Below are 26,342 nucleotides of genomic sequence, written 5' to 3' on the forward strand. Positions count from 1 at the left end.
GGTGGCCAAAGTAAAGCTAATCTATAGAGCTCAAACAACCAGTCCATTCTAAAGGAGATCAGCCCTGGGTGTTCTTTGGAAGGAATGATGCTAAAGCTGAAACTCCAGTACTTTGGCCACCTCATGCGAAGAGTTGACTCATTGGAAAAGACTCTGATGCTGGAAGGGATTGGGGGCAGGAGGAGAAGGGGACGACAGAGGATGAGATGGCTGGATGGCACCACCGACTCAATGGACGTGGGTTTGAGTGAACTCTGGGAGTTGGTGATGGATAGGGAGGCCTGGCGTGCTGCAATTCATGGGATTGCAAAGAGTCGGACACGACTGAGCAACTGAACTGAACTGAACTGAGGAGGTACCTTTAGGGGTGTTGTGTCAGGTCAAGAAAGAGCTGTCTGGAATGCTGGACATTTTCTTCATCTTTTTGCTATATATAAATATGTAAAATTCCCTGAGCAGTTTCAGGTTAGTGTACTTTGTATATGTTCAGTTCAGTTCAGTTGAGTTCAGTCGCTCAGTCGTGTCCGACTCTTTGCAACCCCATGAATTGCAGCACGCCAGGCCTCCCTGTCCATCACCAAATCCCAGAGTTCACTCAGACTCACGTCCATTGAGTCGGTGATGCCATCCAGCAATCTCATCCTCTGTCGTCCCCTTTTCCTCCTGCCCCCAATCCCTCCCAGCATCAGAGTCTTTTCCAATGAGTCAACTCTTCGCATGAGGTGGCCAAAGTACTGGAGTTTCAGCTTTAGCATCATTCCTTCCAAAGAAATCCCAGGGCTGATCTCCTTCAGAATGGACTGGTTGGATCTCCTTGCAGTCCAAGGGACTCTCAAGAGTCTTCTCCAACACCACAGTTCAAAAGCATCAATTCTTCGGTGCTCAGCTTTCTTCACAGTCCAACTCTCACATTCATACATGACCACTGGAAAAACCATAGCCTTGACTAGACGGACCTTTGTTGGCAAAGTAATGTTTCTGCTTTTCAATATGCTATCTAGGTTGGTCATAACTTTTCTTCCAAGGAGTAAGCATCTTTTAATTTCATGGCTGCAGTCACCATCTGTAGTGATTTTGGAGCCCAGAAAAATAAAGTCTGACACTGTTTCCACTGTTTCCCCATCTATTTCCCAAGAAGTGATGGGACCAGATGCCATGATCTTCGTCTTCTGAATGTTGAGCTTTAAGCCAACTTTTTCACTCTCCACTTTCACTTTCATCAAGAGGCTTTTGAGTTCCTCTTCACTTTCTGCCATAAGGGTGGTGTCATCTGCATATCTGAGGTGATTGATATTTCTCCCGGCAATCTTGATTCCAGCTTGTGTTTCTTCCAGCCCAGCGTTTCTCATGATGTACTCTGCATATAAGTTAAATAACCAGGGTGACAATATGTTACATTTCAGTAAAAAAAAAAAAAAGTTAAAATTACTTGTAGCACTATGGGATATTTGAGCTATTACCAGCAAATTGAGCAGTTCAAGAGTCAGCGGGAACAATTGGTGAAGAAGCATTGAAATCACCAACAGCTGAGCAGGTGCAGCTTCTCAAACTGAGCTAGAGTTGGCCTTGGATTAGGCTTGATATCCGTCCGCCAAGACATATCTTTATTTTTGTTGTCGCACTGGCAAGAATATCCAGGTTGGGTGGATGACAAGTGTTCAGGTTCACATCTTTCTTTCTGTTTATAATTTTTTCTTTTTCTTCTTTTTTTAGTATTTATTTGGCAGCGTCATCTTAATTGAAGCATACTGGATCTCTATTGCATCATGTGGGATCTTTCTTTTTAATGTGCGTTCTTTCTCTTTAATTATAATAATATAAAGGACTTTCCTGATGGTCCAGTGGTGAAGACTCCATGCTTCCAGTGCAGGGGGTGTGGGTTTGATCCCTCGTCAGAGAACTAAGAGCCCACATGGGGCATGGCAGAAAGAGAAAAGAAAATTATATTCTGTACATCATTGTATGTGTACTGCCCTGTATTGTGTTTTACATGAAGCTAACATATGCTGCAAAGAGTCTGACACAACTTAGCAACTTAGTGACTGAACAACATCTGCTGTACCTAATAGATGGGGTAAGTAAGGGATGTTCAAGGGTAATTTTAACTATGAGACGCAATTGGCCCTTTGCTTCTCTACCCTCTAAAAATGTGAAGCATGTAGCACAGTGTCTGGCATCCAGGCAGTACCTTCAACCTGGACCTCCACCTCCTACAACACACACGTGCTCTCTCACTAAAGCTGCCAATGACTGAAAACATTGTGTATGTAATCAGACTTGAATTGTCTGCTGTGCTGTGTCCTCCTTGTCTTCTAACTCTGCACACTCACACTCTGCACACACACTCCAGGGCCCCTCTTGATTCCTGGAATTCAACTCCTGGCTGACACACTTCCCAAATTTATATCTCTAGTCCAGGCTTCTCACTACTCCACCCCCCATCCCCAGGCCTTTCTTTTTCTTTTCCAGACTTGCCATTGTCAAGCATGTTCTGGATGGTTCCACTGAGTTGTTCCGGCACCTCAAAAACCTGTCCTAAAGTGAACCCACCATCTCTTTCTCCCACCCTCCTGCCCTGTCCCCATTGGCTCCTCTTTCGTCATCTCCACCTTCACTTGTGGCACCACCTTCTAACAAATTCTTCCTGGCTAGAAACCTCCCTTTTGGATTTTCCTGGTGGTGTAGTGGTTAAGTATCCATCTTGCAATGAAGGGGAAATGGGTTCCCCTGGTCTGGGAACTAAGACCTCACATGCTTCGGGGCAACAAAATTCTTGCGCCACAACTACCAAGTGTAAGGAGAGCGTGGAGAAAAAGACAGCGACCCAGGCATTCAGGCAGAGAAAGATTTATTATAGAAGAGAGAAAATGACCGGCTTTAGAGAGAAACCAGTGCCCTCCCTTTACAGCCAACCCTTCTTATACCCATTGGTGGGAAATTGTGCCCTGAAGGGAGGGGGCCTTAGTTTATCTTTAGCCCACACCTGGGGTCTTGTGATCATGTAGTCTGAGGGGTCTCACAGCTGGGTTGTCACGTAGTCTTGAGAAACTGGCACCAGCAGGGAAAAACAGGATATCTCCTTAAGGGAAAAATAGGATGCCACCAGGGCAATGTGGCCACTGTGACTTCGTCCCTTGTTGTCAGGTCGCCACAATGGGTCATTTTTAAATTATACCCTATGAGCCCCTTGTGGACCCTGACACTGAGCCCACAAGCTCTAGAGCTGATGCTCCACAACAAGAGGCGCCCCCCCCGCCCTCCCCCGTGCAGTCAAAATGAAAAAAGGAAACCTCCCTTTCTCTCGTTCCTCCTCCTGGCCTTAGCATCTAATCAGTCACCAGATCTTGCCGTTTCATCAGTGTTTCTTGAATTCTTTTCATCCTTATTTCAACTGCCCTATTCCAGGCTCTCAACACTTTGTCAACTGGGCCACTGGAACCAATCTTCTTGCTCCCATCTATGTCCCTTAAAGCCTGCTTTCCATTGCTGCCAGGGTGATCTTTCTAAAAGGAGTTTTCCGCCATGTTCCTCCCCAGTTTCTTTCTTATGTGGCTCCCCGTTACCCATCTGTCCTACCAGTTAACGTTTGCATTCTTAGGCCTCCTGATCTCACACCCACTTCCCTAGGCTTGTGTCTCAAGCTTCCGTTCTTGCTACAGAAACCCTGAAGTCTTCCAAGCGCTACTGCTTCTGTTTTTTGTTTTTTGGTTGCACTGGGTCTTCATTACAGTGCACGGGTTCCTCAGTGCAGTGACTGCTCTTGTTGTGGAGCACAGGCTCTAGGCACGTGGGCCTCCGAGGTTGTGACACACGGGCTAAGTGCTCCGTGGCATGTGAAATCTCCCGGGACCTGGGATGGAAGCCATATCCCCTGCACTGGCAGGGAGAGTCTTATGTACTGTACCACCAGGGAAGTCCTGGGTTTTTTTGTTGTTGTTGTTGTTGTTTTTTGTTGACCACTCAGTCTGAATGTCTTCTTCATGCAGTGACTCTAATCCAATCTCTGTCCTGCAGAACCACTTGTCAGATAAATTCCTTGTCTTTTTTTTCTTTTTTGGCCGCACTGTGTGGCATGAGGGATCTTAGTTCCCTGACCGGGGATCGAATGTATGCCCCCTGCAGTGGAAGCATGAAGTCTTAACCACTGGACACCCAGGGAAATCTCCTCCTGTCATTCTTAAAGATTCAGTCCACTGTCATCTCCTCCAGGACACTTTCCTTTCTAAACTGCTTGATCCCTGGTTAGCAGTCCTATCCTTTTTACTCCCCTAGTACCTTCTAGATACCCAGAATTTTATCTAACACATGATAAACTGTTTTATAAATGTTCTTGTAACTTCCTTGAGGATTCACTGCTTAGTCCTTAGTGCTCAGCACACATGATTAAATTTGAACCAGAAATTGTTCTAAGTGCTTTACTGAATAATCCCACCGGATCCTCACTAGAGCTTATGCAGTAGATAAACCAATAGTATCTCCATTTTACAGACAGAGGAACAGGCATGAGGAAGTTAGTATTGGCCCAAGGTCCCCTGCCTAAAAGCCTTCAGGCATTCACATCCAGTCAGCCTGTCTCCACAGCAGGTATTGCCACTATCTTATATTGTGCTAAATCGCTCAGCTGTCTCCAACTCTTTACGATCCCATGGACTGTACCCCTCCAGATGCCTCTGTCCATGGGGATTTTCCTGGCAAGAATACTGGAGAGGGTTGTCATTTCCTCCTGCAGGGAGTCTTCCCAATTCAGGGATCAGATCGGTGTTTCCCTCATTGAGAAATTATTTACTGCTGAATCACGGATATTGCATCTCTATAAAATGGGCACTTGGGACTTTCCTGGTTGCCCAGTGGTTAAGAATCTGCCTTGCAATGCAAGGGACGCAGGTCTGATCCCTAGTTAGGGAACTAATATCCCACATGTCTCAGAGCAACTAAGCCCATGCGATGTAACTAGAGAATCTGTGCTCTGCAGTGAAAGATTTCTTATAATGCATCTAAGGCCTGATGCAGTCAAATAAATACTTTTAAAAAGATAAAACGGGCCCTTAGTAAATGTTATGGAAACAGAAATAGCTATGCTTAGTTGAGTGCATACTACTAGCAGACTTTGCCTGGATTGTCTCAACCCTGTGAAGTAAGCACCATCATTATTCCCATATCACATAGGGGAAAACAGCTCTGGAGATGTTTGGCAACCTCTCCAAGGTCACAGAGCTAATTAGTGCAGTAGCTTCTCCCACAAGCAAGGTCTTAACCACTGCACTACCAGATGAGGCCACTAGCTCAGCAGTGGATTCATGTGTAGGGTGATGCATGCAGAGCCAGAAACTCAGATTTCAGAGCCCCAGGCTTACAGCCGGCTGACTCACACCCCAGGTCAGAAAAAGATCAGCCCAGTAACATGACCTAGAATCAGCAGCACCCGGAAATAGACGGCACCACAATGGAGGTCCTTCCTTGACCTCGTGTCCCGTATCCCGAGGGGCTCAGGAGCTGGTTGCCCAGGCGACTCAAAGTTTTTGAAGAACAGACCTCCAGGGACCTCAAAGCGACGATACCATGAAAGGGTTAATTCTGAGCTTGGGCTGCCGGGGGCGGACTCCCTAGTGGCCAAGAATGGGTTAAGCGCCGGGCAGATGGCCTCGGGGGCGGCCTGCACGCTGCCCAGAGGTTAACTGCCCGTGAGTGGCCTCTACGCACCACGGGGCCCCGACGGCCCCCGCCTCAGCCAAGTGTTAACTACCCTCTAGGGCCCCCACGGGGGTCGTGGCCTCGGGGCGCGACTCGACCTGGCGCAGCAGCGAGAGGGTTAACCGCCCCAAAGGGCTTTGTGGGCGGGGCCTGGGGGCGCGGCCTGGGGGCGGGGCCGAAGGCGGAAGCGGCAGGGGTTCTGCCCCCTGCGCGCTTCGGTAACTTTCGGCTCGGCTCCTCCGGAGGGCAGGCGACCTCCGGGCACGCGAAGCCGGGCGAAGCCGGGCGAGGTTCGGGGGCGGTGACAGGGGCACGGAGCGGGTGAAGGGGACGGTCCCTGGGCAGGTTCAAAGGCGGCGAACTCGCGAGTCTCGAGAGGCCCGGACAGGTAGGTGAGGGCAGGGTAACGATGGGCCTAGGAGCTTTGAGGGGAGCGAAAAGGGAGGAGAGGATCGGTGAGCAAACCTGGGGACAAGGATGGATGCAAACCTGAGTGACGAGTCCCCTCCAGGATCCCTCGGTTCACACCCTCTTCTCTCCCAAATCCTCGCTAGGTCGATCCCGACCCGGAGCTCAACTTTCAGAAGAGAGACGCCGCAGCAAACCTCTCTCGGGGAATCGTCCAGCTCCTCATCTCCATGGGCCAGACGGCCTTGGCAGGGGGCAGCAGCGACCCCTCCACCCCACAGGCCCTGTACCCTGACAGGTCTCGTCCCGAGGGCTTGGAGGAGCTGCTGTCTGCTCCCCCTCCTGACCTGGGGGCCCAGAGGCGCCACGGCTGGAACCCCAAGGACTGCTCGGAGAACATCGAGGTCAAGGAAGGGGGCTTGTGCTTTGAACGGCGGCCCGTGGCCCAGAGCACTGATGGGGCCCGGGGGAAGAGGGGCTACTCGAGGGGCCTGCACGCCTGGGAGATCAGCTGGCCCCGGGAACAGAGGGGCACCCACGCCGTGGTGGGCGTGGCCACAGCCCGCGCCCCGCTGCAGGCTGACCACTATGCGGCGCTGCTGGGTAGCAACAGCGAGTCGTGGGGCTGGGACATTGGGCGGGGGAAACTGTACCATCAGAGCAAGGGGCCTGGGGCCCCCCAGTATCCACCTGGACCTCAGGGTGAGCCGCTGGAGGTGCCAGAGAGGCTGCTGGTGGTACTGGACATGGAGGAGGGAACTCTGGGCTACGCTGTCGGGGGCACCTACCTGGGGCCGGCCTTCCGCGGACTGAAGGGCAGGACCCTCTATCCAGCAGTAAGCGCGGTCTGGGGCCAGTGCCAGGTCCGCATCAACTACCTGGGCGAAAGGAGAGGTGAGGCCTGGGACGGGTGTGGGGCGAGTGTTCGGTCCCTGGTGGCTGTGGTTTGGGATGGATGCTCAGCACCTTACAACCAGAGGGAATGGGCCATCATCTGACTGGTCTGCTACTCAGTTCAGTGCCAGGATTGGCTAAGGGACTTCACAGCTGTTACCTAAGTTCATCTTCCTAACAGTCCTAGAGGTAAAAGTAAGTAAAAGTTGGGAAAGCAACTTGCTAGTAGGTGGTGAATCCTCAGAACGGAGGGACACACCCCAGGGATTAGGGCTTCTCAGGAGAGCTCAGCCCCTGGAACAAGAGGTGCAAAGGGTTAAATCTGCCCTGAGCTAGGAGTCCAACTCCAGGAGGAAGAGGACCTGCGGTGCCAGGCACCCAGGGCATGTACCTGGCTCTTTGGGCTCTGACTCTGTGACACACACCTACTTCCTTCTTCCACCAAACCCCAGGAAGGAGCCATTGAGGCTGGGGCACCTGGAAGGAGAGCAGTGAAGGAGGCAGGCCTCGAGGTGGGGCTGCGGGCAGAGGCCTCCTTGGGGAACCAGGGAGCCAGGCCTTTCTGCAGTTGCAAAGTCTTCAGTGGAGGGTGGCTGCCTCTCCCCACTGTAGCCCATGGGAACCATTGTAGAGTGAAGAAGGCCTGCCTTTTTCACCAGCCCCAGTGCCAAGGCCTCTCTAGATTCAAAGCCTGGGCCAGCCCCACTGTCAGAGCCCCCTTGGCCCCTTGCTTAGAGGGCCTTAGGGCTTCACCCCAGCTCTGACTGGGAATGCGTGAGATCTGAGATGCCTCCCCCAGAGCAGATACACAACTTAAGGGCACCTTAGGCCTCCCGCTCAACCGTGGTGGGAGTGGATTTGCAGCCGGAGAAGAGAGGGAACCTGGGCAGGACCCCGTGGTTTGAGGACTTCTGGCTGGAGGTCGCACCCCTACTCACCTTCCCTCCTTCTCTTCCCCAGCGGAACCACACTCCCTTCGGCACCTGAGCCGCCTGAGCGTGCGCCACGCCCTGGGGGACACCCGGCTAGGCCTCGTTTCCACCCTGCCCCTGCCCCCTGCCCTGAAGCGCTACCTGCTCTACCAGTGACTCGGGGAACCACACGTGGCCCTGGGGCCTTGACTCACCCCTCGGGGGCAGGAGGCACTGCTGGCTACCTACCACCAGGGAGGCTGCGGGCAGGCAAGGCTGGGTCCCACCCCCACTCCCACCTCAGGTCTGAGTGCCCCGCTCCAGAGCCACCACCCAGAGGGTGGAAGGGATGGAGCTGTTAGTCAAGGCTGTGGCAGCCTGGTACACAAGACATTTTTGCAAGTAAAAATTATAAGAGATGTGCTGCTGTAGAAACTGGTCTGTGGTATTTTGGGGCACAAGGGTCCCCGAGCTGCCCCAAGAAAGGCAAAGATATGATGGGGGCAAGTTTAGTGAAGAACAACCACAGGGCTCAGTGCCAGGTGTTTATTCCCCCACACGCGGGACTGCTCAGACGCAACACACACAGGCGTTGGCACCGTGGGAGGGAGCAGCGCCCTGGCCTCAGCTGAGGACAGGGCTTTCTCTCAGCCCTTGGCCTCATGGCGGGAGACGGGACAGGACCAGTTCTCTCCTGTCTTCACTGGGGACTGAGGGGACCCACGAGCAAACCACCCTCCCACCTCTCAGCCAAGAAGCAGCCACCTTGGTGACAGGTTTAGTTCCAACGGGTACAATAAGTGGAGGCGGGATTGTTCTGGTCCCAACCATGACAAAGTAGGGTGTAAACGGTAAAGGAAGAGGTACTTTGGATTCGGCCACGAGAGGGGTCAGGCGACACCACGAGAAGCATGTGTGGAGGTCGGGGGGCAGTACAGTTACTAGGCTTCTGAGCTACCTAGTCCCTGGCTCAGCAGGAAGGGTAGTGGAGATAGACAGGGCTTATTGTTTGGCATTGATGATGTCAACGAACTCAGGCTTGAGGGAAGCACCGCCCACAAGGAAGCCATCCACATCAGGCTGGCTTGCCAGCTCCTTGCAGGTTGCCCCCGTCACAGAACCTGGGAAGGGAGACAAGAGCAGGAGTGGTCAGCGATGATATGAGGGTACTCCACACCGACCTCCAGGTTGAAGGAGGGCTCGGTCTGGTTCTCAGCCCACCCCACCTCAGGCTGGAGCCAAACCCACTTACCCCCATAAATGATGCGGGCGCTCTGAGCCACTGCATCAGAGACGTTGGACTTAAGCCATCCCCGGAGCTTTTCGTGTACTTCCTGGGCCTAGAACAAGAAGCCAGACTAAGACCTTCACTCACTGGGGAAAAAACCCTGGGCTCCAGTGGAGACAGGCAATGTGGTTTGCGGGCAAGAACCCTGGGGCTTCAATCCCACCCAGGCCCTGGAATGGGTATCCTGGGACAAGTAACTCTCTTTTCTCCTTTTATTATTTAGTCTTGACGTGTAGCATGCAGGATTGACATGTAGCATTCAAGATCTTAGTTCCCTGACTAGGGTCAAACCAGTGCCCCCTGCAGTGGAGTCTTAACCTCCAGGGAAGTCCCTCTCCTGTCTTTTAAATGAGGGGTTGGCCCAGGTGGTCTCTGTGGTCATCCAGTTCTATCAAGACAGGGGAGGATGAGGACAGGGCTCCTGGGCTTGGTTACCTGTTGCGGTGTTGCCGTCTTGCCAGTACCAATGGCCCACACAGGCTCATAGGCCAAGACAACCTTGCTCCAATCCTTCACGTTATCTGTGGGACAGAGATCACAGGTGGCAGGGTGAAAACAAGGAAGAACATAACCAGTGGTTTCCCAGAGAACGAGAGTGCTGGTGGCCTACTGCCCCCTGGTGGCTATTATAGGAAAGTGACATTAGAGGCAGGAGTAGAAGTAATAGGAAGGATACAGGATTCCCACCCTCCCCTTTTCTGCATCAGCACCAGATAGGCTCAGGCTGCAGGGCATCCGACCCCACCCTCTGTGTCTCATAGCCCTGGGTTCAAAGGCCCCTTTTTCCAGAGATACCTGCGATGACCTTGGTTTGCTCGAAAACGACCTTCTCCGTGATGCCAGCTTCCCTCTCATCTAACTTCTCCCCAATGCAGGCAATCACTCCAAGTCCCTCTGCCAGGGCATGGGCCACTTTCTGCCCAATCAGCTGTTGAGGAACGGACTTGGTGAGCACCCGTCTAGGAACAAGCCAGCCCTCATCTCCTCCCCCGGCCCCGTTACTAACCTCATCTGACTCCCCAAAGACATGCCTTCTCTCGGAGTGCCCCAGGACTACCCACGTGGCTCCAAGATCTTTGATCATGCCAGGGCTAAAGGAAGAGAAAAGCCGTGGTTCAGCAGGGAGCCCACCCTGTCGCTGTCCCCTCCATGAGGACAGTGAGGGCTGGGGGTCCCCCTCCCACCCCTCTGCCACTAGCATCTTACCTGATCTCCCCCGTAAAGGCCCCATTGGCCACTTTGTAACAGTTCTGCGCAGCCACGGCAATCTTGGGATCTAGCTTCTGCCGGGCGAAGTCAATGTAGGCGGTGGGGGGTGCGCAAACCACCTCTGAGGATGAGATGGTGACAGACGGGATGAGATCACAGGGAAATCTTCATTCCCCAGACCCCATCCTGTGCTCCAGAGTCCCCTCGCCTTCACCACTTTCTTAGTTCTGCTTTTGCCCTTTTTCACCCCAGCACGATCATCTCTGTCCACTTTGCAGCCCAGGCTGGGCCTGTACCCAAGTCTTTGAGCCTCCCAGGTACCCCTGAGAGGCCATGGCCCTTGCCCTGCCCTCTGCTCTTTAGCAGCTGTGGCTCTGATTTCCCCAGGCTATTCTGGGCCTGGGCACCTCTTAGACTCAGCATTCTCTGGGGGCCAACCCCGCCTCCCTTCTAAAATAGCCCATCACCACCTCCCCTAGGCCAGGCCAGGATTTTCAGCAAAAGCAGAAGCCAACTCCTGGGATTTGTACTAGGGTCTTTGGGATAATAAACCACAAGGGGATGCCTCTTGATCAGCTCCGAGGTTCTGTGACTTAGGTGGGTGAGGGGACAAGGACGCAGGCCGTGGGTGGCAGCGAGTCGACCAGTTCCTAGAGGCCTTGCGCTTTCCCGTTTTTAGGCTGGAGAAAACGGTAGGAGCGCGCCTCATTCCCAAATGGCTCTGCCCCTTTCCGCGGAAGGCCGGAGTCCTACAGGACGCCGAGAGGACTGGATCGGAGCGATAGCTCAGGAGGCCGACGTGGTTGGGTAGGGGAGCTCTGCGGACCCGGCGAGGCGCGGGGAGGAGTCTCCGGCGGGCTACGTGCGGCGGCGCACGGAGCCGGCGCCCAGGGGGCAGCCGGAGCCGGCAGGCAGCCTCCACCCCCACGCACCGGGCAGCCGCCCGCTTCTCCCGATCGCCCGCAGGGGCTGGGCTCACCTTTCAGTCCCGGCCGGTGCAGGCCCCGTCTGCGCCCCGGGGCCACCATCCGCCCCACGACCCACAGCCAGGGGGTACCGTGAGATGCGGCCCCGCCTTTCCCCGCCGAAACACCCCCGGTTCAGCGGCCGCGGAGCTCAGGCCCAGATCCCGACAGCCCTGGACCCCAGCCCTGCACGCAGGGCCACGCGGACCCGGGCTGAGAGTTCCGGAGAGGACGACCACGCCCGACCGCCCACCCTGGCCCTCCCTGGCCAGGGCTTACCGGTGTCGGCTGGCACCTTGGCCGCGTTCAGAGTGTTGATGAGTTCCCCCAGATTGTTCTTCCTCCCGTTCATCTTCCAGTTACCCCCAACGAAGAACTTCCTGGAGGGCGCCATGGCTGAGGAGCAGGCACGCTGAAGGTCAGGAGCAGCGCGCCCCCGCGTCCACTGGCCGCTTATATAGAGCGCGGAGATGCAGAAACCCGCCCCCTCTGCGTCCTGGTCCATGGCTGGCCCGGCCCTCGGGAGCCCTGCCCCCGGCCCCGCCCGCCGCCCGCCGCAGCCCTGCCCCTGATCCCGCCCGCCGCCCGCGTTGCGAGGTTCTGACGTTACCCCCTTTCTTGTAGCAACGTTCCAAGGCCGTCGCGGGCTCGCTTGGGTCGCTTTCAGCTTGAAATGCCTGACTTTGGGGAGAAGGCGCGAACTGTGCGCCCCGCGCTCCGGGGAACCCCCGCTTCACGGCTGCAGCCCTCCCGCCCCACAGAGGGCTAGAAGGCTCCCCCAGGGGTACTCGCTGGCTGGCTGAAGGCCTGGACACTCCACTCCACTCCAGGCTTGGCCTCAGAGCCGTGAGGGGCATTTTTCCAACTCCGGGAAAAGGAACCCCCCCTGCCCCCATCGGAGCGGCCACATCCCTGACTGCTGAGCAGGCACCTTTGACCTACCCAGGGCCAGCCCAGCCCCACAGTTAATTGGGCAAGTAACAGGGTTCACAGGCAGAGGGACGACCCACGTGGGCTGGACACCGTGCAGCTACTAAAGAGGCAGTTCAGAGGTCTGCCCTGCCCCCAGGAGTACCTCACTTTTTGCTCCAGCGGCCAGGGCCAGACAAGGAACTGCAAGGCCTGGTGCCCAGGGCTCCCCACTGGGCGCCTGGGGACACTCAAGAAGAACCCATTTGGGCCCCCTCTCACGTGACCTTCCTCTACTTCCCTGCATGACAGCCCCCACCCCTCAGCCTTCCTCCCTCTCCTGCCCCCGTGAGCACCTCACTCAGCCCCCAATTTCCCAAGAGCAGTAAAAAGTATAGAACTGCCTGGCAGTGGGGTGGGGAGGGGGCGCAGAGCGGCACAGAGGAGCAGGGCCCGTGGTTCTCAAAACCTGACCCTCCTGCTAACCCAGGAAAGACAGTCTCCCCCCAGATATCAAACAGGACACGCTTGAGCCACGTAACTTTTATTCACATCCTGTATTTTGGCATTTTCCAGAGAAGGACAGGGAGAGACAGGGTGGGGCAAAGATTGAGGCAGGAGGGCGAGGGGGGCCTGGCTCCCCATTTCCCTCACATCCCTCCTGGCCCTGCCACACGGGGAGCACACACAAAGGGGGAGGGGAGGCACAGAAGCCCCCTCAGTGGAGGAGGCGGCACAAAGCTACACCCACGCCACACACACACACGCCCACCCACACACGCCCACCCACACCCACGCACACACACGAACAAGCCCGCTCCACACTGGGCAGGCGGGATCACAGAAGCAGAGCGCTGTGGGGTTAAGGGCAGGGAAGCAACAGTCTCCTCACAGACAGGCGGCAGGCCCCTCCCGCCCCCTCCGACTCCATTCCCAAGGTCTCCCCGGAGCCCCCCCAACCCCACGCTTTGCCTGGCCATTCTCTCCTGGCCTCTAGCTTCTTCCCTGCTGCTGGGGACGAAAAGAAAAGGGGTACCGAGCAGGGAGGTGTCCATCCCTCAGCCCCATTCCTCATGCTGGGCGGTCTGTCCCCGGGGTGCCCTCAGGGCAGGCTCTTAGCTGGCCACTCTCTGGTAGAAGTAGATGTAGCCTAGGTCCTTGGGCGGCTTCTCAGAGGCACACACTTTCTGGTCGTTGTAGATCACCCACCTGGGGAAGGGGGTGGGGAGAAGGGTGAACGACCCAGGCATCCTCTAGTGTGTCTCTCTGACGTGGTCCCTGGACTCGACCCTCGTGTGTCCTTTGCCTTCGGGGGCAAAGGCTCGCAACCTTCTCTGCCTGGGCCCCCAGACTCAGCCCAGCTGCCTCCTGTCTGAAGGGAGTGTCCCATCTCACAGGGTCATTTCTACTCTGTGTCTTCGGACCCCTGTGCTGTCTTTACAGCCTACCCCCATCTATTCCTTTACGGTAGAGGTCAGCAAGCTTTGTCAAGGCCAGACAGGAAATATTTCAGGTTTGCAGGCCACCTGGTCTATGCAGCTATGCAATTTGCCTGCAGCAGTGTGAAAATAGCCACAGATGATACATAAATGAATGTGGCCATGGTCGTTAAAACTATTTATAAAAGCGAGTGGCCCAATTCAGCCCTGGAGCCCTAATTTGCCCATCTCTGCCCTCAGGCTTTCCATCAATTTCTGGTGAATTGTGGCCTGCACCAGGCAGTCCCTTATGTTCCCACCCACACCCCACGAATATTCTAGGGTCTTCCAGGATGCCCCTACCCATTCCCCCTACCCACTCCCCCATTCAGAAGGCACGGGCTGGCTCCTCACCTGCCTTCCTTCTTGATATGGCAGACGTAGTGACCACACATGGTCGAGGTGCCCATGTGACTAATGAAGGCAAAGAGCTGATACTCTGGGGAAAGGGAGAGAGGGCAGAGCAGACAGTGAGGGAGGGGGGATGTGTCCAGCAGCTCATGACCAGGGTGGGATTTCAGGGACGGCAGACAGGCTGGGCCCGTCTATCTCAGCCTCCCAGGACCCCAGCTTCAGGAGTCACGTCCACAGAAAGAAACTTCTAATGCTGCACCCTCTTGAGGGAAGCAGAGCCGCCTGGCAGTGAAGACCTAGTAGAGCAGATTGGCTAGATTCTCCCCGCGACACTCACTTCCAGGACCATCCCGGACTTTAGGTCCCACTGGAATGGACTCGGAGATAGAGTCGGCAGCCGAGCGGCCCTCTGAGATGTCCATGGCAGCTTCTGCGTCCAGGTCATCAATGTGACTGAAGATCCAGTCCACAGCCCGTTCTAAACTGTTGTTCTTGGGGAGGGAAGTGTTACTTTTTTAAAAAGTAAGGTCAGGGTTGAGAAACCCCAGCAGAGGCCTCTGCTCCTTCATCACAGCCATTCAAGGGTGGAGCCCCAGACTGGCCAAACCACAGGGGTAGTCCTCACTTGCTCCTGAGGGGTGGAACCTCACCCCCGCCCCCATCTTCCCAGCGGACCTGTCCTCAGCTGGGGGGCACCCATACCGTGGCCCGCAGGGCTTTCAGGGCCTGGTCCCGGGAGAAGCCCATGGAGACGATGGTGGTCACACAGTCCTCCGGTGGGGGGTCAGCGGCTGCACTCGTGGAGCCGGGCCCGCTGGAGCCAGGCAGGATGAGGGGGTTTGCAAAATCTGGGGATGGAAGCGGTTCAAGTGTTTGGGGGAGATGCTGGCCCTGCCCGCCACCCCCCTCCCCGGCTCCAGCTCCCCAGCCCTGCCTACCCGGGTCGTCCATGTGTGACATGACCCAGTTCATGGCGGCCTCGGCCCCGCTGTTGCCAGTGTAGTAGACAGCTTTGCGGCAGGCATCCATGGGGAAGCCCATCTCCACTAGCTGGATGATGACGGACTCATCCAACATGGGCGCTGCGGGGGAGAAGCATGGGCACAGGGGCCTGACTCCTTGGGCCACTCCCTGCCCCTCTCCCCAGCCCTCTCCCAACCACACGTTCCATGCGTTTTTTTCCTCCACGGCCTGGCACCTTATTCCAGAACTAAAATGGCAACACAGCCTCATGTGGGGCCAGCACTATCCTCAAGGTCTACAGAACTGAGGCCAGAGGCGCCCCAGGGAGCCCCTTCCCAGTTCATTCTCCCACAACAGGCTGTTTCCGGAGTATGAGCTGGAGCCCCCACCCCCGCCCCCAGGCCACGAGGTTACGCGGGCAGAGGCAATTAGCCAGCTCGGCTCCACCCACACAGAGAACAGTAGCTGGGGTGCTCTCTCAATCCTCACGTCCATCAAGGGGGCAGAGACAATTTGAAAGGGAGGACAGGAGGAGCACGAAGGACAGGGTCAAGGGGTGGCAGGCAGAGAAGACCCCCATCAGCAAGGGAAAGAGACAGGCAGGAAAAAGAGTCACTAACATGTCGGAGAGGAGAAGTGAGGGGAGCAGAAGGAGTCTTCGTCTTCGTTGCCATAGAAACCAAGGCTACCTTTGGGCTCATCCGGAGTGACCAGGGGTGGGGCAATGTCGGGCAGCTCCTCCTCTCCAGGCTGCAGCCCTGTGCCCCTCAGCTGGGAGATGTCTAGCTCCTCGGGCATCTCAATGGACACATCTAGAAAGCGTACGGCAGGACAAAGGTCACCTGGGCAGATCCCTGAAGCCCTCCTGGGAAGAGCACTCTAGGAATCTCAGGCCCCTACCCCCATCTTGCTCTGTAATAAGATGATGGGCAGAGCAGGACCCACTGCCGTGTGATAAAAATAACCACAGGCTGGGTGGGGGGGTGGGGGGTAAGTGAACAGGATTCCAGCCTTAGATCTACCACCAATGAGCCATGAGCCAGAGCAGGGTCTCTGACTGTGCCACAGAACGATTCTGTACTTCCGTGGGGCTCAACTTCTCTAGGAAATGAAGCTAGATCTGGGATTGGCAAAGCCGTCAGGGGCCTATGAGACCCGTGAAAACAAACTGTTTCAAGATTATCAAGATGAAAACATCTTACCAATTGTATAAAAGTAAAACTATGAAAACCACTTTTGCTTGTGTAAGCCATAACTATAAAATCAAAGAAGTCTTAAACAACAGCGTCCTATGTATAGCACAGCACGCTGTACTCGATATCCTATGATAAATCAGAACCAAAAAATTTAAAAAGGAATATATATGTATTTAATATAACTGAACAGCTTTGCTCTACAGCAGTAACACCATGTTGTAAGTCAATGATACCTCAATTAAAAAAGGTAGTTAAAATTTTTTTTTAAATCAAAGAAGTCTTAGTAATGTTTCCCCTTTCAGAGGAAAGCTGAAGAAGCCCTAGTTTACACGGCAAGGCCCCTTCTTTTTCTACCATTTTCTGCTTAACCTCCCTTGCTCGTCCCGGCCACCATACCCAGTTTCTTGGGCACCCAGTCCAAGCCGAAGGTGAACTTCTTGATCTGGATGACCAGGTAGTCGGGGAATGAGGCAAATCGTGTGGTCCTAGAGAAGAGAGAATGGCCTGGTACCCAGAGAAGCTGTCCTGAAAGCCCCACCCGGGTCCAGCCTCTCATACGTAGAACTAACCACCCTGAAGATAATTTCATGTTCCTTTCCTGCCCTGGACAGGCATCAGAGTGTCTGCAGACAAACGGCAGTAGAAGGTAGCAAGTAGGGGAATGGGGGGGTCTTAGGGGCAGGAACAGCAAAGGGGCAGGTGGCTGAAATCTCGGAGACCAAAGCACTCTCTCAGATCTCAAGTTCACGCCAGTGACGGGTGAGCAAAAAGTAAGACTATGTGCTAGAAATCTCAGTTCTGTCCATGACTGTTCCTAAGTGCCCATGCTCTGCCAGCACTGGGGAAGTGAGCAGACAGAGGCTTCCTGAAAAGTGGCCCCATCCACCCCAAGAGAGACGAAGACTGGCAGGGGCAGGTCAAGGTGACATGTAGCAGTTATCCAAGTCCACTCCTGCCAGGGCCTCTCGGTTCCCCTCAGGCCCCAGGTTACCTGCCTCATGTTACCTTCCAAATCACGGAAGCCTGAGTTCTGACCACAAAGGGATGAGAGAACGCAAAAGAGGCTGACCGCATCTCGGGGATGACCCTCACGGAGGCTGGGACCCATAGGACTTACTTGACGGCGACTGACTTGGCCTGCAGGGCCGTGCTCCAGAAGTCGTCCACCTGCTCGGGGGCGCCGTAGGCCTCCAGGCAGGAGCTGAAGGGCACCTGGGCCCGAACCAGCTCAGGCAGAGGCAGCTTCTCCTCTTCAGCTTGCCGCTTCTTCTCCTCATACTCCAGAAGCTCCTCTGGTGACAGAAGCAGTAGGTGGACCCTTCAGAGGGGCCGAGCCACATCCCCCCTCAGCCCTGGCCTACTGCCTCTGAGTCCACGGCTATCTCAGCTCCTCTGCCTCCCCAAACCCACCAGACACACGTCTGCCTGTGACCTGGCCTCTTTCTCAGCACAGCTCAGCTGACCAGCTGCACGCAAAGTCAATCCCACACCCCTGCCTGGTCGACAAGCAGGGCTACTGCGGGCTCTGCTCCTGAAAGGCACCCAAGCCCCATCACTGCCAGGCTTCAGACCCCAGGCCCTGGGAGGGTAGCAGAGCACCCACCTTTGTTCAGGGCCGCGTCCATGGGCACAGGCAGCTGCATGATGTAGTCCACTCGCTGGGTGTACTTCACCTTCTCCGTGGCCAGGCACTTGATCTTTTCCTCCACCAGGAAGCGGAACACTTCGTTAGGATTTTCAGAGCTCCGGCAATTCCTCTATGGGGAAGAGTCAGGGTGGGGAGGTCTGGACAGCCCAGCACTGGGGTGGGGGCCTACAAGAGTCACTGGGGGGTCAGGGAGAGGGGGGAGTGGAAGGGAGAGGGGCACAAAGAGGTGCAGGGACGGAAGAGCAGAGCAGAAACCTTCCCTCATCAACCTGCCAGTTCCGGCCCATCTTGGCACTGCAAGACTGCGTGGGAAAGTGCCGGTACTTTCTTTTTTTAATGTGGACCTCCTTTTTTAAAAAGTCTTTACTGGGGACTTCCCTGGTGGTGCAGTGGCTAAGACTCCACCCTCCCAATGCAGGGGCCCAGGTTCGATCCCTGGTCGGGGAGCTGGATGCCACTTGTGGAAACGAGTAAGAGTTCACGTGCCACGATGACAGATTAAAGATCCCGTGCGCCAAAACTAAGACCAGCACAGCCAAGTCAATAAATATTAAAAAAAAAAAAAATTTATTGAATTTGTTATAATATCGGTTGTTTCAGGTTTCTTGGCCTGGAGGATCCTGGGTTCCCGACCAGAGATTGATCCTGCACCCCCCTGTGCTGGAAGGCGAAGTCTTAACCACTGGACCACCAGGGAAGTCCCCTGTACTTTCTTTCTAAGCACCAAGTGCTCGCCTATCATTTTCTTTGGGAGCATCCTTCATCAGGCTGCAAGCGTAACAAGTGTCCTCAGGTGCAAACGCCACTCTCAGGAAAGGCTCAGTGCTCGGGGTCACTGGGGTGGGGCTGGGCTGGGGCTGACAGAGGAGGAGGAACAAGTGAGCAGCGGGAAGAAGGGAGTGAACTGAAGTGCAGGTAGACAGGAGGAGAGTGAAGATCGCCCCATCTTCCCTGTCCTCACCTCCACCATGTTGATAAGGTGCAGGAAGAACTCTTGGGCATCCTGCTGCCGGTTGGTGGAGAACTCGGGGTGACCCTTGCCAATGAGGGCCTTGAACATCCGAGGGGCGATGCCCTCTTGGACTTCCTAGGCAGAGTTGGGGCAGCCATTCAGCCAGGGCCCAAGAGGCCACCAAGTGGCCTTCTTTAGACACCTCCCAGATGGATCTTAGTTTCCCCACCATTCCAGAGCCTGAGAGGGACGGAGGTCCAGACCCACCTTCTGCTCCGTTACCTGCTCCCCATCACCCGACTCTGGTGCTGGCTTGGAATACTCCCCCGAGAGCAGGCCGTGGCCCAGCTTGGCCCTGTGTCATCACCCAAGAGAACCATTTAGTTTTCGTCTGACACCACCAATCTACCCCTTACCTCCCCAACTCAACCCCTGCTCAAACCCCCTTAGACAACTCTCTTAAATGTGAACCACCTTAGATTCCATGGGAACCCAACTCAAGGCAGACAGCATGCTTGCAAGACAGCCATCGGAAAGTGTCTAGTTGGCCAGAGGCTACACTGTTGCTCCCTTCAGGGGGTCGTGGAGGAGAAAGAGGGCACACAGGCCCGACTACGTACACTTGGGTGCTGAAGTCCTGGGTGGGGTCCGTTGGGGCGTTCTGGAAGATCTTTTCCAGCTTATCCACGTACCTGAGCCAAGGGAAGGATCACTGAAGGGGCTGTGGCCAGGCCCAGAGGAAAAGGGAAAGGAGTGGTCATCTACCAGTTCAGGGAAGAGGTCCCTCCAGAGTGGGGAGACATGTGTTTGACACTTGGGGTCCACGTCTTTCCAGCAACACGCCTTCCCTCCCCTTCCCAAACCGGTCAGCATGCAGGGTACACAAGCCTCTGCCCCGAGACGGAGCTACGGGATGGGAGAAGACACTCAGAAGGATAAATACAGTTCATATTCTTTGAATAGAACGTGTCAATATGTTCTAAATTTTCACATGTGTCTCAGGCCTTCCTATTTAGACAGGATGCTCACTTCCCTAACCCTAACTTGCCTTTCTTCTGTCTCCATGTCCCAGCCCTCCCCTCTACCCCATTAGGTGCTCATCTGATGTCACTGGCCCAAAATAAAGAGCACCTGTTGGCCCTTGAGCCCATCAGGAGGCCTGGAAGAGCCCTGGGACTGAGCATCTGGCCCTACCAGTGGGCTCGTATATAAACAACTTCACAACCTGCTCCCTGGCATGTACCAAGAACCAAGACAGAGCTAGAACAGAGGTCCTGAGGGCACCAGAGGTGGGCGCCCAGAGGCTGGCCGCTAGGAGAGAGCTGGGGGTCAGGGCACAGAGCCAGGGGCCTGGCTGCGGAGAGAGGGCCTGGGGGCGGGGGCTGGTGGCGGGGGTAAGGAGGACTCACTTCCTCTGGAAGTCGGGGATGCTGAAGAGCACCTGGACCACCGAGTTGAGGTAGCAGCTGTTGCCCAGGTTGCGGATGCCGGTGTAGCCGGGCCCGGACAGCGGCTTGAGCGGCACCGCCGACTCCTGGATCAGCTCCCACTCGCCGATGCGCTGGTTCATGTCTATCTCCAGCTCCGTCATCGTCTTGTCCGTCTGCACAGGAGGAGGCACTTCAGACCTGCGTCTTTTTTTCTTTTTAATTTAGCTGAGCCAGGTCTTAGCTGGGGCATGTGGAATCTACTTTCCTGACCTGGGATGGAACCCAGGCCCTCTGCACTGGAAGCACGGGCTTTTGGCCACTGGACCACCAGGGAAGCCCTAGACCTGTGTCCTTTATGTTCTAAAACATAGTCTAGGATGAGAGCCAGCTGGAGAGAGCCTGGAACGTGATGAATTATGGACCCAGACATGGAAGGCCTATTGGGCATCCCCCAGTGCAAGTTCTGGAAGGCCACAGGCAACCAACCGTCCAGGGGCCCATCAGGCAACAGGCCTCCGCCCACATGAGGGGATGAAACGAACATGACATCCCCTAGCTGAAATGTTCCTCCACCCTGAAGCCACCCCTTCTCACTCAGATCCCCATCCCAGCATTGCTTCCTCGGTCCCCTGGGCCCGGCGACCCCTGCTAGAAACTGCGCACAGTCATGGTCATTCCCTGCTGCACAAGCAGACAAGGGACGCCTGCGTCTCACCTGGTAGAAGCCTACAAGCCAAGGACCACCCCTGCCTCATTCAGAGTGACCAGCACACAGTAGGCGCTCAGTAATAGTTGCTGAATGATGAAATGATTCTACAAGGCTTTTCACAGGCAGCCCACGAATCCTGGGAACTGGGGTTACCGTGGCATCTCTCCCCACCTTGTCGCCTCACCCTCAGCCTTGGGCAAGGAGGGCAGGCCTGACGGGCAGGGATGAGAGAATCTGAGCGGAGGGCGGTCTCACCTTCTGCATCTTCAGCATGTCGATACCAAAGTGGGACAGGTGCTCAGCCAGGTTGGGATCCAGGACCATGTCATCCTCGTCATACGAGTACACATCTAGTGTGGGAGGCAGGAGCAGAGTAGGGGGAGGGCAGTTCAGCCCCCACCCGACCACCAAGCCCACCCCCTGCCCTGAGAGGCTTGGTGGGACAGCTGGATGAGCCCAGAGGGCAACGCTCCTGGCTCCCTCAAGCGTCAGTGAGGCCTCGAGCCCTTCTTGGATTGGCTGTCAGAGAAGATGCAGTCAACAGGGTGAGGGCTGGAACTGGTTGTGTCTCCACGCAGCAGGAGGAGGTTCGAGAGTGAAGTGAGTTTGGAAGAAGATTTACTCTCTTACTTACAAGAGAATGACGGTCACCACTAGGAAGGGGACTGGGGTTTTGGGGGGCTATCTGAAAGTTCTGTTTCATCTGCAATATTTTCATTGTTTATCAGGAGACTGCACTCATGCCTTGTTCGTGTCATGTGAAATGAGTAGTGGTTCAGACCCAGTGATGTCCACGTGGAGGGGGCGGGGTGTACCAGCTCCGTCGGGAGTGATGGTGCCCAGCTTGACGGCCAGCGGGTAGCCCGTCTCCCGGAAGTGCTCCACAGCGTGGTTGTTGCCCCCGCTGCCATCAAAGTAGCGCCGGCCACACAGGATGGAGCCATCCGTGAGGTTGAGCCACAGGTTCTCCCGCATGTCGCACTTGGAGCACTTCCAGCCACTGACCCCAGGGAAGAAAATGAGCCGAGTACAGGTCAGCGGTTTACGGGAGCGGTTGATGGGCAGACGGGGCTCTGCAGCTTCCCCCCTGGTCCAAGGCCTCTCTCATCTCCTCTCCTTGGGACATCCCCTCCCCCAGTCCAGTTCCTCATGAGTCTCCCTCCTTATTCTGCTCCTGAGCCTCTCTCCCTCCAGACTTCCAGGAGGGTGATCGCTCGCCCCTGCTCTGCAGGTCATGCCCCAAGGTTGGGGGGCAGGGGCAGGCCTCACCAGGGAGGGATCCGAGCAGGGCTGTCCAGCTGCTTGAGGTTGAAGGCATGCTTAGACACCTGTCGCACTTCCCCATCCCAGGCCTGCACCTCCTGCTTGCGGGAGGCTGAGTCGGCTGATAGGAGGGCCTCCACCGCGCTGGTCACCTGGGGGAAGCAGAGGGTCAGAGGCGGGACCCAGTTCCCAGCCCCACCCGCCCCTCGGTCTTCAGCTTTCCTGGAGCTTGCCCACCACACTGCTGCTCTGACCCCGCCTGCCCCAGAATCTTCAGTAGGGTGGGAAGGTATTTGTACCCGATCTCTGACAATGTCAGGCAGTCCCCCCAGCCCATCCCGGGCTATTTCCAGGTAATCCGGCAGAATGACGATCTTTACATCCTCATCGTATTCAAACTTCTCCTCGTTGAGGTCAAATCCGCCTTCGACACCTGGTGAGACAAGAAAGGAGCAGGGGCGGTGGGGTGGGGTAATGGGGGAGGGAGTGCGAGTAGGATGACCACCGCAGGGGGACTCCCCTCCTCTGATACAGTGCTTCACCTTGCCCCCTCCAGGGTCCCAGGGCCACTGACCAGGCCCCTCCTTTGGGGGCTTTCCTAGCACCTCTGAGAGCAGCAAAGACCAGCTCAGGGAAGAGAACAGGATGTCAGTGACGCTCACCGATGGCCAGTCGGGTGGGTTTCTTGCGGGGAGGGTCTCCAGTGCCTGCGGTCGCATCTTCCTCTTTCTACAGTGAGGCAGGAAGGGCACGATCAGCCCCAGCACCAGGGAAGGGACAAACGGACAATGGATGGACGGGGATGGAGTGGGTTAATCTCAGAAGAGAAGGGAGCTAAAAAAAAATCACACGTGCTGAGTTTTAATGGCCCCAGCAAAAGCAGGTGGGGGGGGGGCGGAAATGAGGCCCCTGGGAGGTCAAGACGGGACAGACAGATTCAACCTGGTGGCCCAGCAGGATGAGCCTGAGGGCAGCAGGTCTTGCTTACTGGGCGCCGGGTCCGCCGGAGGTGCAGGTAGACACGCTGGCCAGTCTTGTTAAAATGTCTCTCCACATACTGTTTTCCAAAGCCCAGGAATGTGTTCATGCAGATGTAGAGGCCACCCTCAGACTCCTGCAGGACAACAGGCAGGGGCAGAAACATGGGCGGGATGAAGCTTGGCCAGGGGAAGGCAAGACCTGGGGTTAGAAATGGGTGGCTTCCGGAAGCAAGGTCTGTCCTCAAACACTGTGTGGCCTCTGGCAAGTCACCTATTAGCCTTTCAGGACCTGGTACATGGCTAAGAGTCTCCCCATCCTCCTGTGACTTTGGCAACGGCCAACAAGGACACCAGGGCTGAGCAATGCCTGTCAGTCACCACTCCTCTTCCTTCTTTGAAGCCCTCCAGTCAACGCAAAGAACTCCCTTGATCTCCTTCCTGGAGCCTTGAGATCCAGAGTGAGTCGGGATCAACTACTACAGACCTGGGAAGAACTCCATGTCAGACACTGAACCTAAACCAGGAAACCATGACCAACCCCACCTGACCACCAAGATTCAGCAAACCTTCAAGACTAGAGGAGAAGAGATACTAGCATCTGAACATGACATTTAACCCCTGGGCTTGCCAGCAAGATCAGACCTTTCCTTTACCTCACTCTACCAGGTGATCAAACCCTGGCCCACACTGGTTTCATCTCCTCTTTCCTGCTAAAGGCTGGCTCCAAGGGACCCATGTGCTGCTTGGGGCTCACAGCTGAACCAGGACCCCGTCTGGCAAGGACATGAAGCCTAGCCTTCTCCAGCCACCACCTGGATGCCTCTCCCACCCCATCCCCGCCCCCCGCCGCCCCCCTCCTCCCCGGCCAATAACCAAATCTCCAAGAGGTCCCATCAACCTCCAATTTCAAAGCCATTCCCCTTCTGGAACAATCTAGCAACACTTTCTGAGACAGCTAGAATATACATTGCCCAGGAAGAAACCAGGGAAAAGACAAGTGTCCACTGTAAATCACAGCAGAGGAGGGGACATGGGCTTTCCCCAACCTGAGCGAGTCTACCAGTGCCCTTGTGAAGAGGGTGCTGGAGAAGGGGGAGAAGGAACCTGGAGACTACAGAGTCTTCTCTCAGATCCAAGCAACAACAAGGCATGTTCTTTCTGGAATTAAAGCCTCAGTGGCCTTGAAAAATTCTCTGCTGGGAATTAAAAATAGGGCAGTTCTCCATCCCATAGATCGCTCTGTACCACTCCTGAGAACTGTGCGGGTTACAAAATTTATGAACAAATAGAGCATCTCTCATCAGGGATGTCACATAAACTCTTTCTACCATGAACCCAATTTAAAGATAATCAAATATGCCAGAAGTTGGTTACCAAAGCCAACCAATGGAGACCTCTTGACAGGGAAGAGAAAAGAAAAGTATAAAGAGATCAAAACCCCTTTTGGATTATTCAAACCATTACTAAGGAGAGAGACAGGAGTATAGAAAGGGAGACTTCTACCATCTGTTGATAATTAAGGAAAAAATCTTTTCTTCCTGAGAAAGACAGCGCTTCACCATCCATGCACTTGATAAACTGGGAGGCCTGTGGGAGCTCTACAGTGATTAAACTCCTCTGTTGCCAATAAAAGATGCTGATTCCACCAAGGACTGGGAACCCCAGAGTTCTGCTCTGAGCAGCTGTCCTCTTTACGTTCTGCCAAAGCTAGACTTCAGAGAAGCAGCATGGTTGTCTGAGGCCCAGATCAAAGCCTAGCAAACCAAGCAACCCACAAATCACAGTGATGACCCTGAAATGGGCCTTAGATCACCCTGCTATACTCAGCACTGGCGATGCATTAATGAAGCCTTTCCACTCTGACTTGCAGTTTTCCCAGCCATGAGTTGGTCTGGCTGAACACCCTGGGCAGGGCCCACAGCGGCTTGAGGGAGGGGTCGGGGGGGCGGATCCCAGCCAGGCTGCTGCCCTCAGTTCAGGCTCTGGCCTGGCTAGAGGCTTGTGTCTGCCTGACGGTGTCACAGGAAGGCAGAACTGCAGGAAGGGAGGTACCGGGTGGAGCCTGCCAAACGTGAAGCACGGTGTGGGTGGTGGCTTTGTCTAACTAGTCAGGAGTGGGAGTGGGATAGGAAAGAAGCCTTAGTGTCCCCCACGAAAGAAACCATCTCTCTGGGAATACTTTTCAAAGGTTTCCCTCTGCTCTCTCTGATGGACGGGAGAAAGAAAGGGGGTTGAGGCCATGATTCACCTCAAAGGAGAAACGACTAGAGCTTTCCTCTCCTCTTCCCCCCTCCTCCACCCCCCACCCAATGACCCACCTCCCCGCCCCCTGACCATATTAACCATGGGTGGAGGCTCTATAACTCAGCCTTTCTCAGAACCAGCCTTCTTCAAGGCCACTTCCAGGCTACTAGGCACCTGGGAACTGCAGTCCCCACCCTACTACCCCCAACCCGGGCTCAGAACAGCGGGGTGGTAGGGGGGGGGGGGTCGCCCCATCCCTCCCACACGAGACTACAAAACCCGGAGAGCCATGCGCGACAGGCAAGGCCAACTCCCAGGCTTTCGCAGGGGTCCACGTGGGAGATGTAGTCCGGCAACTGGGTGGAGCCTCTAGCTTAGAACGTCAATGAGGGGAGTGAGCGACTACAATCCCCACAGTACTCCACGAGACGAGGAGCGGATGGGGAGGGCGCGGTGGCTTTCGGGAGTGGTAGTCAGACGACAGCTCGCACGAATTCAAAGCAACGGCAGGAGTAGCGTGGAAGACTACAAGTCCCATGGTGCACCGCAGGGAGGCGGTGGCCCAAGCCTTGCAGGCCCCGGCAGAATGACCAGGGAGATGGAAGTCGTGCTCGCTGCGGGCGTGGGGAATGGGCTTACCGGTGTGTCGAAGGAGAAGGCGCACTCGTCTTTGTGGACCCGGTCTCCAGCCTTGGGGACCCGGATCGTCGGTAATACTGACAGCAGCGCCTCCTCACTCAGCTCCGCCATGACACCGGCACCAGCTCCTCCACACACAGCGGTTCTCACCGCTTCTAGTCCCCCCTACCCTTCCGTCCAATGAGCACCACTCGTTAGGGGCATGCGCCGA

The 26,342-nt window shown here is 55.6% G+C and overlaps 3 protein-coding genes across 5 annotated transcripts; 1 reads left to right on the forward strand and 2 right to left on the reverse strand.

Moving 5' to 3' along the window:
- The first annotated feature begins 5,920 nt into the window (after positions 1 to 5,920).
- On the forward strand, positions 5,921 to 8,339 carry SPSB2 (splA/ryanodine receptor domain and SOCS box containing 2). The gene is made up of 3 exons (XM_061418081.1): positions 5,921 to 6,079; positions 6,246 to 6,993; positions 7,954 to 8,339. Exons 2-3 carry the CDS (start codon positions 6,330 to 6,332, stop codon positions 8,079 to 8,081), a joined length of 792 nt encoding a protein of 263 aa, XP_061274065.1. The 5' UTR covers positions 5,921 to 6,079; positions 6,246 to 6,329; the 3' UTR covers positions 8,082 to 8,339.
- Positions 8,340 to 8,436: 97 nt separating this feature from the next.
- TPI1 (triosephosphate isomerase 1) lies at positions 8,437 to 12,020 on the reverse strand. The gene is made up of 7 exons (XM_061418080.1): positions 11,646 to 12,020; positions 10,399 to 10,522; positions 10,199 to 10,283; positions 9,988 to 10,120; positions 9,628 to 9,713; positions 9,157 to 9,244; positions 8,437 to 9,025 (listed from the first exon to the last, which is right to left on the reverse strand). The coding sequence occupies exons 1-7, from the start codon at positions 11,869 to 11,871 to the stop codon at positions 8,907 to 8,909; spliced, it is 861 nt and encodes a 286-aa protein (XP_061274064.1). The 5' UTR covers positions 11,872 to 12,020; the 3' UTR covers positions 8,437 to 8,906.
- A 783-nt stretch (positions 12,021 to 12,803) lies between these two features.
- Positions 12,804 to 26,335, reverse strand: USP5 (ubiquitin specific peptidase 5). Of its 3 annotated transcripts, none has more exons than XM_061418067.1 (20): positions 26,132 to 26,335; positions 23,257 to 23,382; positions 22,931 to 22,997; positions 22,568 to 22,701; positions 22,275 to 22,420; positions 21,821 to 22,005; positions 21,261 to 21,355; positions 20,276 to 20,469; positions 19,487 to 19,558; positions 19,149 to 19,221; positions 18,876 to 19,001; positions 17,870 to 18,023; positions 17,384 to 17,558; positions 16,663 to 16,751; positions 15,691 to 15,882; positions 15,046 to 15,189; positions 14,810 to 14,955; positions 14,445 to 14,598; positions 14,108 to 14,192; positions 12,804 to 13,484 (listed from the first exon to the last, which is right to left on the reverse strand). In XM_061418067.1, exons 1-20 carry the CDS (start codon positions 26,240 to 26,242, stop codon positions 13,391 to 13,393), a joined length of 2,562 nt encoding a protein of 853 aa, XP_061274051.1. In that variant the 5' UTR covers positions 26,243 to 26,335; the 3' UTR covers positions 12,804 to 13,390. The 3 variants fall into 3 exon arrangements, with proteins under 3 accessions (XP_061274051.1, XP_061274050.1, XP_061274052.1); XM_061418066.1 differs by having other exon boundaries at positions 19,134 to 19,221; XM_061418068.1 differs by having other exon boundaries at positions 15,760 to 15,882; positions 19,134 to 19,221; positions 26,132 to 26,242.
- Between the last annotated feature and the right edge of the window lie 7 nt (positions 26,336 to 26,342).

This window comes from Bos javanicus, chromosome 5 (genome assembly GCF_032452875.1).
Source record: "Bos javanicus breed banteng chromosome 5, ARS-OSU_banteng_1.0, whole genome shotgun sequence".
NCBI lineage: Eukaryota > Metazoa > Chordata > Mammalia > Artiodactyla > Bovidae > Bos > Bos javanicus.